At 41.0% G+C, this 14,508-nt stretch overlaps 1 protein-coding gene across 4 annotated transcripts in view; it reads right to left on the bottom strand.

The window, feature by feature from the left end:
* Positions 1-14,508, bottom strand: part of LOC140479591 (A disintegrin and metalloproteinase with thrombospondin motifs 12-like) — a 569,904-nt gene that overhangs the window by 228,085 nt on the left and 327,311 nt on the right. For all 4 annotated transcript variants that reach the window (XM_072573412.1, XM_072573420.1, XM_072573430.1 and 1 more), the window contains one exon: positions 14,228-14,361. In XM_072573412.1, the coding sequence (XP_072429513.1) occupies positions 14,228-14,361 (134 nt within the window). The remainder of the gene's footprint in view (positions 1-14,227; positions 14,362-14,508) is intronic.

Genomic DNA, 14,508 nt, shown 5'->3' with positions numbered 1-14,508 from the left:
AATGGGCTGCCAGAGGAAGTGGTGGAGGCTGGTACAATTGCAACATTTAAAAGGCATTTGGATGGGTATATGAATAGGAAGGGTTTGGAGGGATATGGGCCGAGTGCTGCAAGATTGGGACAAGATTGGGTTGGGATATCTGGTCGGCATGGACGTGTTGGACCGAAGGTACTGTTTCCATGCTGTACATCTCTATGACTCTATGATGAAGGGCTTATGCCCAAAATGTCGATTCTCTTGCTCCTCACATACAGCATAACCTGCTGTGATTTTCCAGCACCACACTCTCGACTACAAGCAAAATGACCATTTCATTACCTGGAGTACTTTGCAAGGTACCAGTGGATATTGACATGATTGCTATAGCCAGTCCTACATTCAGCGACTTTCTGCTCCTCGGATGCTTCCGACCTGCTGTGCTTTTCCAGCGCCACACTTTTCGTCTCTGACTCTCCAGCATCTGCAGTCCTCACTTACTCTGAGTTTCTGCTGTAGGACAGCTGTCACAGACGATGGAGCTTTGGATGAGTTGTTGGTTCAGGATTTCCTCTCCGTGCATTTCCTTTTTGTTTCTGAAACACACTTGCCTTCAAATGATACCATACCACTTTTTTTATTCAGTAATGCCAAGTGAAGCAATCCTGCTGAGCGTCTGCCAAGACATGAAGTCATTATCAAAACTCTACAGCGTGTTGTACCTACCCCACTGCCAACATGGTTAAGAGTTTCCACATGAGCGTTTCTGTTTCTCGTATTTTGTATTTGCAACTGAATTTCAAAAGCTACTGAAGGCAGCTCATGGCAATATTATTGAGTACCTTGAAACAATGTTGTGTGGCCTGTGAATGCAAGCCTCACACTCTTACAACAGTATGGGCAGGGCACTCACTTCATAAACTCTCAGTGTGGTGGGGAGACTTACTCCATTTTGTTCTCAGACTGATGCTCCAAATCTGCCAAAGGCTACTACTGATAATACTAAATGAGGAAAAGCTGGCAAGATAGATGTAGATCATAGCCTAGAAAACAAACAGGATAAAACCTACCATTTACTAAATCAATGACAGATGAAACTGAATACAGTTCAATGCAAAGTGTTATTCTTCAGCACTGAGGTTCTTAAAGTGGCTCCATAAAGATATTCCAGGGAGAGTGATGGTTTTCTGAGGAAGTAGCATGGGCAGCCTATGAAAGGTAGGCAAAAGTGAGGGCTGCAACTGCTGGATACCAGACTTTAGATCAGAGTGGTGCTCGAAAAGTACAACAGGTCAGGCAGCATTCCTGATGAAAGGCTTCTGCCTGAAACATTGATTTTCCTGCTCCTCGGATGCTGCCTGACCTGCTGTGCTTTTCCAGCACCACTCTGACAAAAACCTATGAAAGGTGCTGTAGTCAAGAGTAAGCAAGTGAACTGTGGTCAATGGAATGCTCTGCTCTAGCACTCCAAATCTCTAGTCCTGCTCTGCCTCTGCTCTAACAATGCTCTTTCCATGTTTTGCTCCTACTATGCTTCTATTCTCTCTGAGCTCCTGCTTTCTCAGTACCCAGGTCTCCCTTTCCCTTATTCTGTCCACTATCCACTCTGTTCGCAGTCCCTATTCTTTCCATGTTTCTTCTCTCTTCACAGTTTGGTCTCGTAGGGCTCCTGCTCTTTCCCTGTTCCACTACAGCTTTCTCCATATTCTTTTCTTTCCAGACTCTGCTCTCTCAGTACTCCTGTTATGGATCGACAGACGCTGTCATAAGAAACATTTCTCACTGTTATCTGTAAGTAAATATTTGTTTCCTCACAACAATTTTCATGCACATTCTTTCATTTCATGGATATTATATAATTTAAATTGTGGAATCCATGATTACTAATGTATTTTTAAAAAGATATGGAAAAGGAAAAGAAATGAGAACCACTCCTTTAGCAGGAAATGGTATAAGGTACAACTATCTTCGAGGAGAAAGTGAGGACTGCAGATGCTGGAGATCAGAGCTGAAAATGTTTTGCTGGAAAAGCGCAGCAGGTCAGGCAGCATCCAAGGAACAGGAGAATCGAAGTTTCGGGCATAAGACCTTCTTCAGGAATGAGGAAAGTGTGTCCAGCAGGCTAAGATAAAAGGTAGGGAGGAGGGACTTGGGGGAGGGGCGTTGGAAATGCGATAGGTGGAAGGAGGTCAAGGTGAGGGTGATAGGCCGGAGTGGGGTGGGGGCGGAGAGGTCAGGAAGAAGATTGCAGGTTAGGAAGGCGCATTCCAAAGGCTACTACTGATAATACTAAATGAGGAAAAGCTGGCAAGATAGATGTAGATCATAGCCTCGAAAACAAACAGGATAAAGCCTACCATTTATTAAATCAATGACAGATGAAACTGAATACAGTTCAGTGCAAAGTGTTATTCTTCAGCACTGAGATTCTTAAAGTGGCTCCATAAAGATATTCCAGGGAGAGTGATGGTTTTCTGAGGAAGTAGCATGGGCAGCCTATGAAAGGTAGGCAAAAGTGAGGGCTGCAACTGCTGGATACCAGACTTTAGATCAGAATGGTGCTCGAAAAGTACAACAGGTAAGGCAGCATTCCTGATGAAACGCTTTTGCCTGAGCCCCTCCCCCAAGTTCCTCCTCCCTACCTTTTATCTTAGCCTGCTGGACACACCTTCCTCATTCCTGAAGAAGGGCTTATGCCCGAAACGTCGATTCTCCTGTTCCTTGGATGCTGCCTGACCTGCTGCGCTTTTCCAGCAACACATTTTCAGCTCAGGTACAACTATCTAAAGATGATACAAATACAGAGAATGCTGGAGAAACTCAGTAGTTCTGGCAGCATCCAAATAACAGTAATAATGGACTCAAAATGTTAACTCTTTCTCTCTCAACAGCTGTTGCCACATCTGCTGAGTTTCTCTGGCTTTCTCTGTGTTTATTTCAGATTCCCCACATCATTGTATTTTGCGTTTAGCTAAAAGTGATTTCAGTATGGTGTTAGATTGAGTGCTTAACATGTTGGTTACCATGAAAAATTAATAAGCCATGCAAACAGATTGCTAAATTTTATTACAAAATCAATTAAGCATAAGTTGGAAGATGTCCTTTGGTTGGACCATATTTTGAAAACTGTACTTGGCTTAGTCAACTGAACTTTTACGTATTCATAAAAAGCAGCATGAATGAGAAAAAGAATGATGACTGGGAGGGGAGACTTCCATTACACACCACATAAAACTATTCCTTTTCTTTCTAAATCCAATTATTTGTAATGTTCTGGGAATGGTAAGGGCATTGAAGAGAGCGGTAAGGGTGTGGAATGCCCTCCCTGCCAATGTAGTTAACTCAGCCATATTCGGGAGATTTAAAAAATCCTTGGATAAGCACATGGATGCTGATGGGATAGTGTAGGGGGACGAGCTGAGAATCATTCACAGGTCAGCGCAACATCGAGGGCCAAAGGGCCTGTTCTGCACTGTATTGTTCTAAGTTCTATGTAACACCATCACAATCAAAGTTAAAAATCACACAACACCAGGTTATAGTCCAACAGGTTTAATTGGAAGCACACTAACTTTCGGAGTGACGCTCCTTCATCAGGTGATTGTGTGCTTCCAATTAAACCTGTTGGACTTTAACCTGGTGATGTGTGATTTTTAACAGTCCAACACCAGCATCTCCAAATCATGAACATCACAATCAGTAATGGTATTGCAGCTGGATTCCTTCAGGGAATATGGATGCATTTTGTCACAATAATCTAGCAGCAGCTCAGCACTGTATAAAAATAAGGTGACAATCACATTCTCTTTAATTAAAAGAATGTCAGAAAAACTTGGAAGGGAGAAAATTTACTGTTGTTTTTAAAGTAAAATTATCCATTGATGCATTAAGGCACAGCATAAAGCTCACAACACAATAGTTAAATTAAAAAAAGACAAAAACAGTTAAAATCCACCCACTGTTTCAAATATCGTAAAGAAACCAATTGTAAAGAAATTATTTTAAGAATGTTGACTGAACACAAAGATCATTGAAAGGATATGAAATGGACCTGGTTACATTCACACCACTACAGGGAGTGCCATGGCATCAAACAGTTCATAGTAGCAGTGAATTATAAAGCACTGGAGGAAGCTGGGGTGCTGCCCAATTATCTCCAGGCTCTCAACCCAGAAAAATAGCTTCCATTAAAGATTTATCTAGTTCTCATGTGAAAGCTGCCATAGGGTCAGCTGCCATCATTTAGATTAGATGTTTCATTTTGAATCAGATCAGTATGTTGCACAATTTTGTTTTTCCTCCTGGTGCCTCTGGTCCTGAGGTCAATTCACTTAAGTTGTGCTGATTGGCAAATGGACATGAAGTGAATGCATGGGCCCTGAGATGTCCCACACTAATATTTCTTACTTCAAGTGCCGATAAATCAAATGTTATATCTGGTGGCACTTATTTTGCACTTGCAGAAAAGTGGTATTTAGGAAAAATGCGATATATATTCCTGCATACACCTTTGTGATCAACATTATAACCGTGTGCTATTTCTACGTGCTTTCATGAAAAGAAGTCAAATGAGGTGACTGGATTAAATAATAGTTGTGAAATGGTAACAAAATCAATAGACATAATGCTGCATCATTGTGGTATGTTTATGGTCTCAGTCAAAGCTAAGAATCTGAAAAACATACAAATAAAGGCGCTACTTTAAACTATCATGCAACTGAGTAAATATTTAGCAGACCTATGATATACAGATTGACTGCTAGGTATCAAAAGGCAAATACTGATGAAGATGGTTAATTAGATACTTATAATTTTTAATGCAGAATATTTCCTTAAATTCTTCCAATTTCAGCATTTAAGTGGTGGTTAAATAATGGTTTTCATATCTATTCTCTCATTCATTCCATTTGTTGATTGATCAGTCTTTGCATGGAGAATTTGCTGATATCAATCTCATTGCCTTTATTTAGTTGTGAGCTAATTACCCCATTGAATATTCAAGACATTGATCTCAATGCGCTTACAGTGAACTAACAGGGGAAGCAGTATTATTTTGACATTGCTGAGGTTCCCTTTCTTTGGCAGCTTGAAAATGACTCCTTTCCTCCAGTTATTCAGGATGTATTCTGCAGTTCAGATCTTGTTGATTAGGATTGTGTGTTCTGTCTGGATGCTAGCCATTTTGTTGATGCAGCTTTCAACAGCTATGCTAGTATCTCAAGGAACCCAGGTATATTTCTTCTTCAGGCTCTTGATGGTTTGATCTCTGATCTAGCAATTTCTCCAATATTACTGTTCAATTTCCAAGTTAAAAGGTTGTCTTTGGGCTTAAACGTAGAGCTGAGGTTGCTCAGGATGAGGATTTTGCAAACGTGTTCCTCAGCTCTTCATCCTCATCTGCCATTCATGGTCCTGATTGTTACAGTGTTGTTATTTCTTGTCCATTCCCATACAAGTCTGTACAGCATCTTAAAGTCAGTCTGATTTTCTGCTTTATATGCATCCCTGTCTTTTAACTCTATCTATCTTTGCATGAATCTCCTGCAATTCTTGTTCATGGGTTTAGCCAGGTTTCTGTACTTTGTTACAAAAATGCCTCTCACAAATTTGAATGAGTTTTTGAAGAGGTGACCAAGTAAACAGATGAATTGGTTAGGCCACTGTTGGAATATTGCATGCAATTCTCCCGGAAAGATTTTGTGAAACTTGAAAGGGTTCAGAAAAGATTTACAAGGATGTTGCTAGGGTTGGAGGATTTGAGCTATAGAAAGAGGCTGAACAGGCTGGGGCTGTTTTCGCTGGAGCGTCGGAGGCTGAGGGGTGATCTTATAGAGGTTTATAAAATCAGGAGGGGCATGGATAGGATAAATAGACAAAGTCTTTTCCCTGGGGTCGGGGAGTCCAGAACGAGAGGGCATCTGTTTAGGGTGAGAGGGGAAAGATATAAAAGAGACCTAAGGGCAACTTTTTCATGCAGAGGATGGAATGAACTGTCAGAGGAAGTAGTGGAGGCTGGTACAATTACAACAGTTAAGAGGCATTTGGATGGGTATATGAATAGGAATTTTTGGAGGGATATGGGCCAGGTGCTGCCAGGTGGGACTAGATTGGGTTGCGATATCTGGTCGGCATTGACGGGTTGGACTGAAGGGTCTGTTTCCATGTTGTACATCTCTATGACTCTATGGTAGATGTTATCTATGTGGACTTTAGAAAGGCCATCGACAAGGTTCCACATGGAAGACTGGGTTAATAAGATTAGATCACATGGAATCCAGGGAGAGCTAGCATTGGGTACAAAACTGGCTTGACAGTAGGAGACAAAAAATGGTGGTAGAGGGTTATTCTTTAGACTGAAGGTCTGTGAACGCGGTGTGCCTCAAGGATCAGTGATGGAACCACTGTTGCTTGTCATTTATATAAATGATTTGAATGAAAATGTGGGAGGTATGGTTAGTACGTTTGTGGATGACACCAAAATTGGTTATATAGTGGACACTGAATAAGGTTATCTTAGAGTACAACAGGATCTTGATCAACTCGGACTGAGAAATGGCAAATCGAGTTTAATTCAGATAAGTGCAAGGTTTTTCATTTTGGTAAGGCAAACCAGGTCAGGAGTTCGCAATTCATGGTAGAGCCCGAGGGAGTGTTGCCAAACAGAGACCTAGCGGTGCAGGTGCATATTTCCTTGGAAGTGGCATCACAGGTACACGGGGAGATGGAGAAGGCATTTGGCATGTTTGGTTTCATTGGTCAGAACATTAAGTACAGGAACTGGAACATCATGTAATGCTGTTCAAGACATTGGTAAGGCCACTTTTGGAGGGCTGCATACAATTCTGGTTGCCCTGCTATGGGAAGGATGGTATTAAACTGGAAAGTTGCAAAAAAGATTTGCAAGTACGTCGCTGAGACTGGAAGGTGTGAGTTATAAGGAGAGGCTGGATAGGCTTTGACTTTTTTTTCCTGGAGCATCAGAGGCTGTGGGATGACCTTATAGAGGTTTATAAATTCATGAGGGGCATACATAGCTGGACAGGCAAGATCTTTTCCCCACGGTAGGGGAGTCCAAAACTAGAGGGCATACGTTTAAGGTGAGAGAGGAAAGATTTAAAAGGGGCCAAAGGGGCAACAGAGGGTGGTGCGTATCTGGAATAAGTTACTTGAGGGAGTGGTAGAGGTGGGTACAATTCCAACATTAAAATACATTTAGACAGCTACATGGAAAGGAAAGTTATAGAGGGATATGGGCCAATCACAGGCAAACAGAACAAGTTCAGTTCAGGAAACCTGGTTGGCATGGACCAGTTCGACTGAAGGGTCTGACTCCATGTTGTTGGACTCCGTGACCCTGTAACTCCAAAATACTATGGCCATTTATCGCCTTTAATTCCAAACTGTGTTATTAAAGAGGACTGCTGCAGGGACAGGATAATTGCAGGTGTTAAACCATTCTGTGTGGGACAGATGTGATGTAAGATGTGATGTAAAGGTGTCAAGAAAACATCTGACAGTGCCCTGTGATCTCTCCCTCACTGTTGAGTGCTAAACGTCATCTAGCTAGCAGGGCAAGAAAAGAAAGACTGTCTCTCATGCTGCAAACCACTTTGAAAAAATCAGGCCAAAAGATGTTTGAGCAGCCTACGGAAGCAAGAGTCTCAAAATGCAACAGTTCAGCTGTCACCATCAATGTTGCCAGTAACTTCAATCATGCAGCAGCTGTAATGATCAACTTTCTGCTTACCACAAACAGCTCAGAAGCTGATCTTAGCTTTTATCTTTTTAATGATACCACAATAGCATCATTATATTTTCTCCATAGTAACTCCTGGCAATTAAACTGGAGATTTATTTCTTGAATTCTTCCACTGGATGTGGGCACCACTGGCATCACTTTTGACATTCTCTCATTGCTCTTTAACTGTGAAGCTTGCTGCAATTTCAGAGGATAATTAAGAATCAATAACATCATTATGGGTCTAGAGTCAGATGCAGATCAGATCAGGGGACAACAAATTTCTTTCACATGTGGGCATTAGAGACTCAGATGGGTTTTTTTTGACAATCAATGATAGTTTCATGGTCTCCATAATTGATATTTGCCTTCAATTACAGATTTTATTCATTGAAATAAATATGGTGTGATTTGAACTCAAATCCTCAGAGAACTATCTCTGGACGTCGAGATTATCATTCCAAGGACATTAACTCCTGTAGTTGGTCCATTTTACATTCATTTGCAAGGAATTCATTACCTCAGTGATTTTAACTCTTCCTGGTTCTTAGTAACTGAGTATTCCTTTGTTGACAGATGTAAAACTGTTCTCTCTCTTTTACAACCTCTCTTTCTCACCACCCGTTGTACCTTCCCTATCCCACCTAGTAGCCTCCCTCCCTCCTCACCCCTTTCCATCTCAATTTCCCCTTCCTTGGAGCTTCATCTGACACTTGCATCCTCTTCTTCTCCTCCCCTTGCAACCTCCCCCTTTCCCCTGCAGCCTTGCTTTTGTAGACTCTTTCTTTGCCCCACACCTGTTGAAGACCCTCTCTTCCTCCCATCCTCAATGCAACAGATTTCTCCCCCACTATCCTTCTAGTCCCATGTCCCAGAGGGAAAAAAACCTTCTCCCCTCACCTGAAGTCCTCAGCTCTTGTTGGAAGTAAAGGGCTTGGCTGCTGCCTGACCCACTTTCCTTATTTTCCTTGTTGACTTTGCTCCTTGCTCCACCAATCATAACTGCTTCTCTCATCTGCTTCCTGTTATTTGGTACACTAACTGAGCCTATCAATAACAACAAAACAGAACCGGCCTGTGATTGAAGAAGCAGCTCCTCAGCGCTCTGTCTACTCTACTTAGTGGGACAGTTCAGCTTTAGGAATTTCAGGGCGATTTGTCCTTGCTGCCTGCAATAAAATTCAAAGAATTGGACACTTCAACAAATCATCTGTGTATTCCAAACAAAAACAAGGCATTGATAGCCATGGATGCCAGAGGAGTGGAGAGTGGGTAATGTGGTGCTATTTGTTAAGAAAGGTGATAGGGAAAAGCCAGGAAACTTTCAACTGGTGAGCCTTTGTCAGTGGTGGCTAAGTTGCTGGAGGAGATTCTGAGGGACAGGATTTACATTTATTTGGAAAGGCAAGGACCGATTAGAGGTAATCAACATGGCTTTGTGTGTGAAAAATCATGTCTCACTAACTCGATTTTTTTTTGAGGAACCGATGATGAAGATTGATGCGGGCAGAATGGTGGATGTTTTCTATATGGACTTCAGCAAAGCCTTTAACATAGTTTTGCATGATAGACTTGTTAGCAAGGTTTGTTCACATGGAATTCAGGGAGAGCTAGCCATTTGAATACAAAATTAGCTGGAAGGTAGGAGACAGAGAGGATTGCAGTTGAGTGGTTTTTCAGACTGGAGGCTTGTGGTGTGCCACAAGAATCAGTGGTGTATCCACTGCTTTTCGCATTTATATAAATGATTTGGATGTTAATATAGGAGGAATGGTTATTAAGTTTGCAGGTGACACCAAAATTGGTGGCATAATGGACAGTGAATAAGGTTATCTTAGATTACAACTGGACCTTGATCAGATGGGCCAATGGGCTGAGAAGTGGCAGATGGAGTTTAATTGAGATAAATGAGAGGTGTTGGATTTTGGAAAGGCAAATCAGGCAGTCTTATACACTTAATGATAGGTCCTGAGGAATGTTGCCAAACAAAGAGATGTTGGGTGTAGGTTCATAGCTCCTTGAAGGTTGAGTCTTAGGTAGATAGAATAGTGAAGAAGGCATTTGCTATGTTTGCTTTCATTGGTCAGTGCATTGAGTATAGGAGTTAGAAGGTCACATTGTAGCTGTATAGGACATTGGTTAGGCCACTTTTGGAATAATGCATTCAATTCTGGTCTCCCTCCTATCGGAAAGATGTTGTGGATCTTGAAAGGGTTGAGAAAAGGATTTCAAGGATTGTTGCAAGGATTGAAGGGATTGAGCTATAGAAAGAGGCTGAATGGGCTGGGGCTATTTTCCCTGTAATGTTGAAGCTGAGGGGTGATCTCATAGAAGTTTTTAAAATCATGAGGTACATGGATAGATTGAATAGCCAAGGTCTTTTGCCCAGGGTAGGAGAGTCCGAAACAACAGGATATAGGTTTAAGGTGAGAGGGGAAAGATATAAAAGGACCTAAGGGACAATCTTTTCACGCAGATGGTGGTGTGTATGGAGTGAGGGAATCAGCTGTCAGAGGAAGTGGTGAAGTCTAGTACAATTACAACATTTAAAAGGCATCTGGATGAGTACATGAATAGGAAGGGTTTTGAGGGATGTGGGCCAAATGCTGTTAAATGAGACTATATTAGGTTAGCATGGACAAGTTGAACCAAAGTGTCTGTTTCTGTGCTGTGCACCTTATGACTCTGTAAGCATCCTGCCCCTATATTTCTTTTATTCCTGCCTCACCGAAGATGCTATGGGTAATTGGAGAACTTCTAAAGCTGCCCCCACTGTAGCCAGCAACGGCACAGATATTGAGGTAAAACTAAGGACAGTTGTGTATATATGCCACACTCCCAGTAAACCACAGGCTGTTCTCACATTGAAGAGAGACCTCTGGTAATGAGTTTAACTGGAGGGTAACCATGGATCAGGGAAGGGGAGAGGTTGAGAAGCCAAAGCCTTCACAGTGATCTCAGTCAGTATCGGAATTGAACCCAGGCTCACTAGCAAACCAGCTGTCCAGAATCAGAACTAACCAACCCCCAAACGTATCATCACCAAATGGCCTCTCAGAGAAACCATTTGATCAGGTGTTTGACAGACAGCAAAGTAAGACTATTTGAATTTTTAATTTCAATTTTAAAGTCATATCAATCCAAGAAACCACAAATGATTAAATGTTTGTCTAGACTTCAATACTCTTAGCTTGGTGATTTATTCGTACAGAGATTTGTGTTTCAACACTTACATAGCAGATTTTACAGTTTAACCAAGCACAAACCCTATTAGTATGTTGCTGCTGATAATTTGTCTAGAGAAGATGAAAAACCACAAGTTTCTCCAAGACGTTAATCAGGCACACATAGTAATTAGTTTCCTGGGGACTATTAAACTGCTTTTGTCCAATTTGTTCATGGTATTTTACTGGGCACGTTAGTGCTTTCTGCACACACAAAAAAAATGTTTATCTTTCTAAATTTTCTGCCAGGCAACTCTTTAATTTTAAGTTTTATGAGATTTCAGCCCTTTCTTCAAAACAGAATGAAGGAAGCTAAAACTGTCTCATTTTCTAAAGTTGTATAGAGAAAACATAAAAGTTACAGCCAGCTACAAAGCTAAGTGAGTTTTCCACTCCCTTTTTAAGAAGAAAATTGAGAAAACAAACTGAAAATACAAGACTGCACTGTTTCATACTGTTTGATTCACCAAGAAGTGGTGTTAAATCACCAAACTTCAAAATATTGAAGAATTAAGGAACTTCTAAAAGACCAAAGAAAGATATTTCACAGTTTTGAGTTCAAATTTAACACCAGGGATGATCAAAATCTTTCTTGCCCAGCAGTTTGTCAAACTTACAGCTGGAAGGAAAAAAAACAGCGATAGGAGAGTGCACTTAATGAATGTTGGGAACAGATTCCTATAACTGTAATGAGAATGGGGAAAACATTGTGACTTGGGATAGGAGAAACCAACAATTGAGACACGAGAGAGATGACATCATGACCAGGGTGACATTCTACATCAGGACCAAAGGGAGAGAAAGGTAAACGGGGTTTCAGCAGGACAGGTCAGAAATCAGGACAGAACAGACCTCAGGATAGGAGATTGAGATAAGGTGAGGTAGATTTATTCATCCATGGGATATGATCTTCACTAACTGGGCCAGCATTTATTACTAATCCCTATTTATCTTTGAAAGAATGGCGATGAGCTGCATTTTTGAACTGCTTAAATCCATTTTGTATAGATACAGTAACAATGCTATTTGGAGGGAGTTGCAGGATTTTGATGCAGTGACACTGAAAAAATGGCAGTGTTATGTAGCTGGCTTGAAGGGGAAATTGGAGATAGTGATGTCCCCATGTTGTCCATGTCCTTACATATGGTAGTGGCCATGGGTTTAGAAGGTGCCGTCTATAGATCCATGATGAATTTCTGCAGTGCAACTTCTATTAGGTATATTCGAGTCTGACACAGTCAGACTTTTAATCAGTAAGTGAATCAAGGATTATAGGGAAAAGGGAGGAAAGTGGAGTGGAGGATTATCAGATCAGCCATGATCACACTGAATGGCAGAGGAAACTCAATAGGCTGAATGGCCTCCATTTACTCCTATCCCTTCTGGTCTCATAGTATACACTGCAGCTACTGTATATTGGTGATAGAGAGGATGATAATTTATGGATGGGATGCTAATCAGCAGACTACTTTGTCCTGAATAATGTTAAGCTTCTTGAATGTTGTTGAAGCACGTATAGAGGCTTATAAAATCATGAGGGGCATAGTTAGGGTAAATAGACAAGATTTTCTTCTCTGGGATGAGGGAGTCTGAACTAGAGGGCATAAGTTTAGGGTAAGGAAGCAAGATTTAAAAGGGACAAATGGGGTCACGTTTTCACGCAGAGGGTGGTGTGTACGGCATGAGCTGCCAGAGGAAGTGGTGCAGGTTGGTACAATTACAACATTTATAAGGCATCTGGATGGGTATATGAATAGAGGTTTAGAGGGATATGGGCCAAGTGAAAGCAAATAGGATTCGATTGGTTTAGGATATCTGGTCAGCATGGACCAGTTGGATCAAAGGGTCTGTTTTCATGCTATACATCTCTGTGACTTAATAACTACAGAGTAATACATCACATTTACTTTATGTCTCCCTTTCACGGCCAGTATCCCAATCCCTCAAATTCCCAGTGATGAATGAAGAGTAATATTCGGAAATGATTCACTTATCATAATGAAACTCTATTTTGAGTATTCAAGCCAAGTAGGCAAGATATGCCATTTACCAGTTTCAATGGCTTCATTTTGCATTTTATTACAGGTTCCTACATGCACTTGATTTAAACACATTAAATAAAAATTCAGAATTCAAACCACATTATCTTTTTTTCTTTATTTATTCAGAGGACAAGGGTGTCACTGGTTTGGCAACATTTATTGCCCACCTAATTACCCAGAAAGCTGTTAAGAGTCAGTCACATTGCTGTGGATTTGGAATCATGTAGTCCAAATCAGATAAGGAAAGCAATTTCCTTCCCTAAAAGACAATAGTGCACCAGATGGGTTTTTCTAACAATCGGCAATAGATTCATGGTCATCATTAGACTCTTAATTTCACATATTTATTGAATTCAAATTCCACCATCTTCCATGGTAGGATTCAAACCTGGGTCCCCAGAACATTAGCTGGGTCTCTAGGTAAACAGTCCAGCAATATTATCACTCAGCCATTGTCTTCCTTAACACGTCTCCAGCCCTCCACATCACTAGCTGTGAAAGAAGCTGCTGTGTATGTAAGTAGTTTTGAGGATTTGTTCCCCTTGTTTCAACAAGCCCAACATGTTTTCCATAAACTGGCAGCTAAATTTGCTATGAGTTCCCTGTTGGGATTCTCGTCACTTTTCTTGCCCACCAGGGAAGGGAGTTTGCTTGAGGAAGTGCAACTGGGACCTTTACATTGCCATCAATTGACAACTTAAAGACCTTCATCTCTGGTGAACATGAAAATTCCAAATGGACTGACTTGCCTAGCGCCCTGATTGTTGAGGTAGTGAGAAGAGATGTAGTTTCTCTTCCAACTCGCCTCATTATTTTCCCTTCTCACCACCTCATAAGAGGAAACATTACACCTACTGTTGAGGGCTTAATATCAAACTGTGATTTCTCCCAGCCACAGTACACAGTTTGTCTCTCAACTTGGCTTAACATTGAAGCCTAATTCTCAGGAAAGACCATTAAAGCATTCAAAACAGGATGCAGAATGCCATTTCTTATAAAAGGTATAAGACCATTTAGCTATACAATACAAAGAAACTTAATATTAAATTCATTGACAGCTAACTAATGTTTCTTTTAATATTTGCCTTCCATTCCCATTTCATTAGAAAACAAATGGATCAAACTTTGAACATTACAAGTAACATGGAAATAGTTAATAACATATTACCATAAGATTTTCACTTCACATAGCTAAGGAGGACAACCAAAAGCTTGACTTTATTCAAAGGAAACATACCCAACTCTACCTTACATATGCCATTGATGCAGACGTCCCTGCTGTTTGCAGCCTCAGTGCACGATGTTCCATCAATCACTGCATCGAGCATCTTCTCAGCGAACTGTTCACCAACAGGCCGGCAATGCAGTTCACAGGGATTAGCTTAAAGATGGACAGTGTGTTAGTAATCATTTATTAAGAAGAAAGTGAACATTTAAATTCCTGACCTGAACATTTGTAAAGGACAAATAACAAGCAGTGGGTAAAGTACTGGCCAAATTATTTTTTCTCATTTGTCATCCCTCAGCT

Source organism: Chiloscyllium punctatum, chromosome 1 (genome assembly GCF_047496795.1).
Source record: "Chiloscyllium punctatum isolate Juve2018m chromosome 1, sChiPun1.3, whole genome shotgun sequence".
Lineage (NCBI taxonomy): Eukaryota > Metazoa > Chordata > Chondrichthyes > Orectolobiformes > Hemiscylliidae > Chiloscyllium > Chiloscyllium punctatum.
The sequence above is the reverse complement of the archived record's forward strand: the minus strand, read 5'-3'. Positions and strand labels throughout refer to the sequence as shown.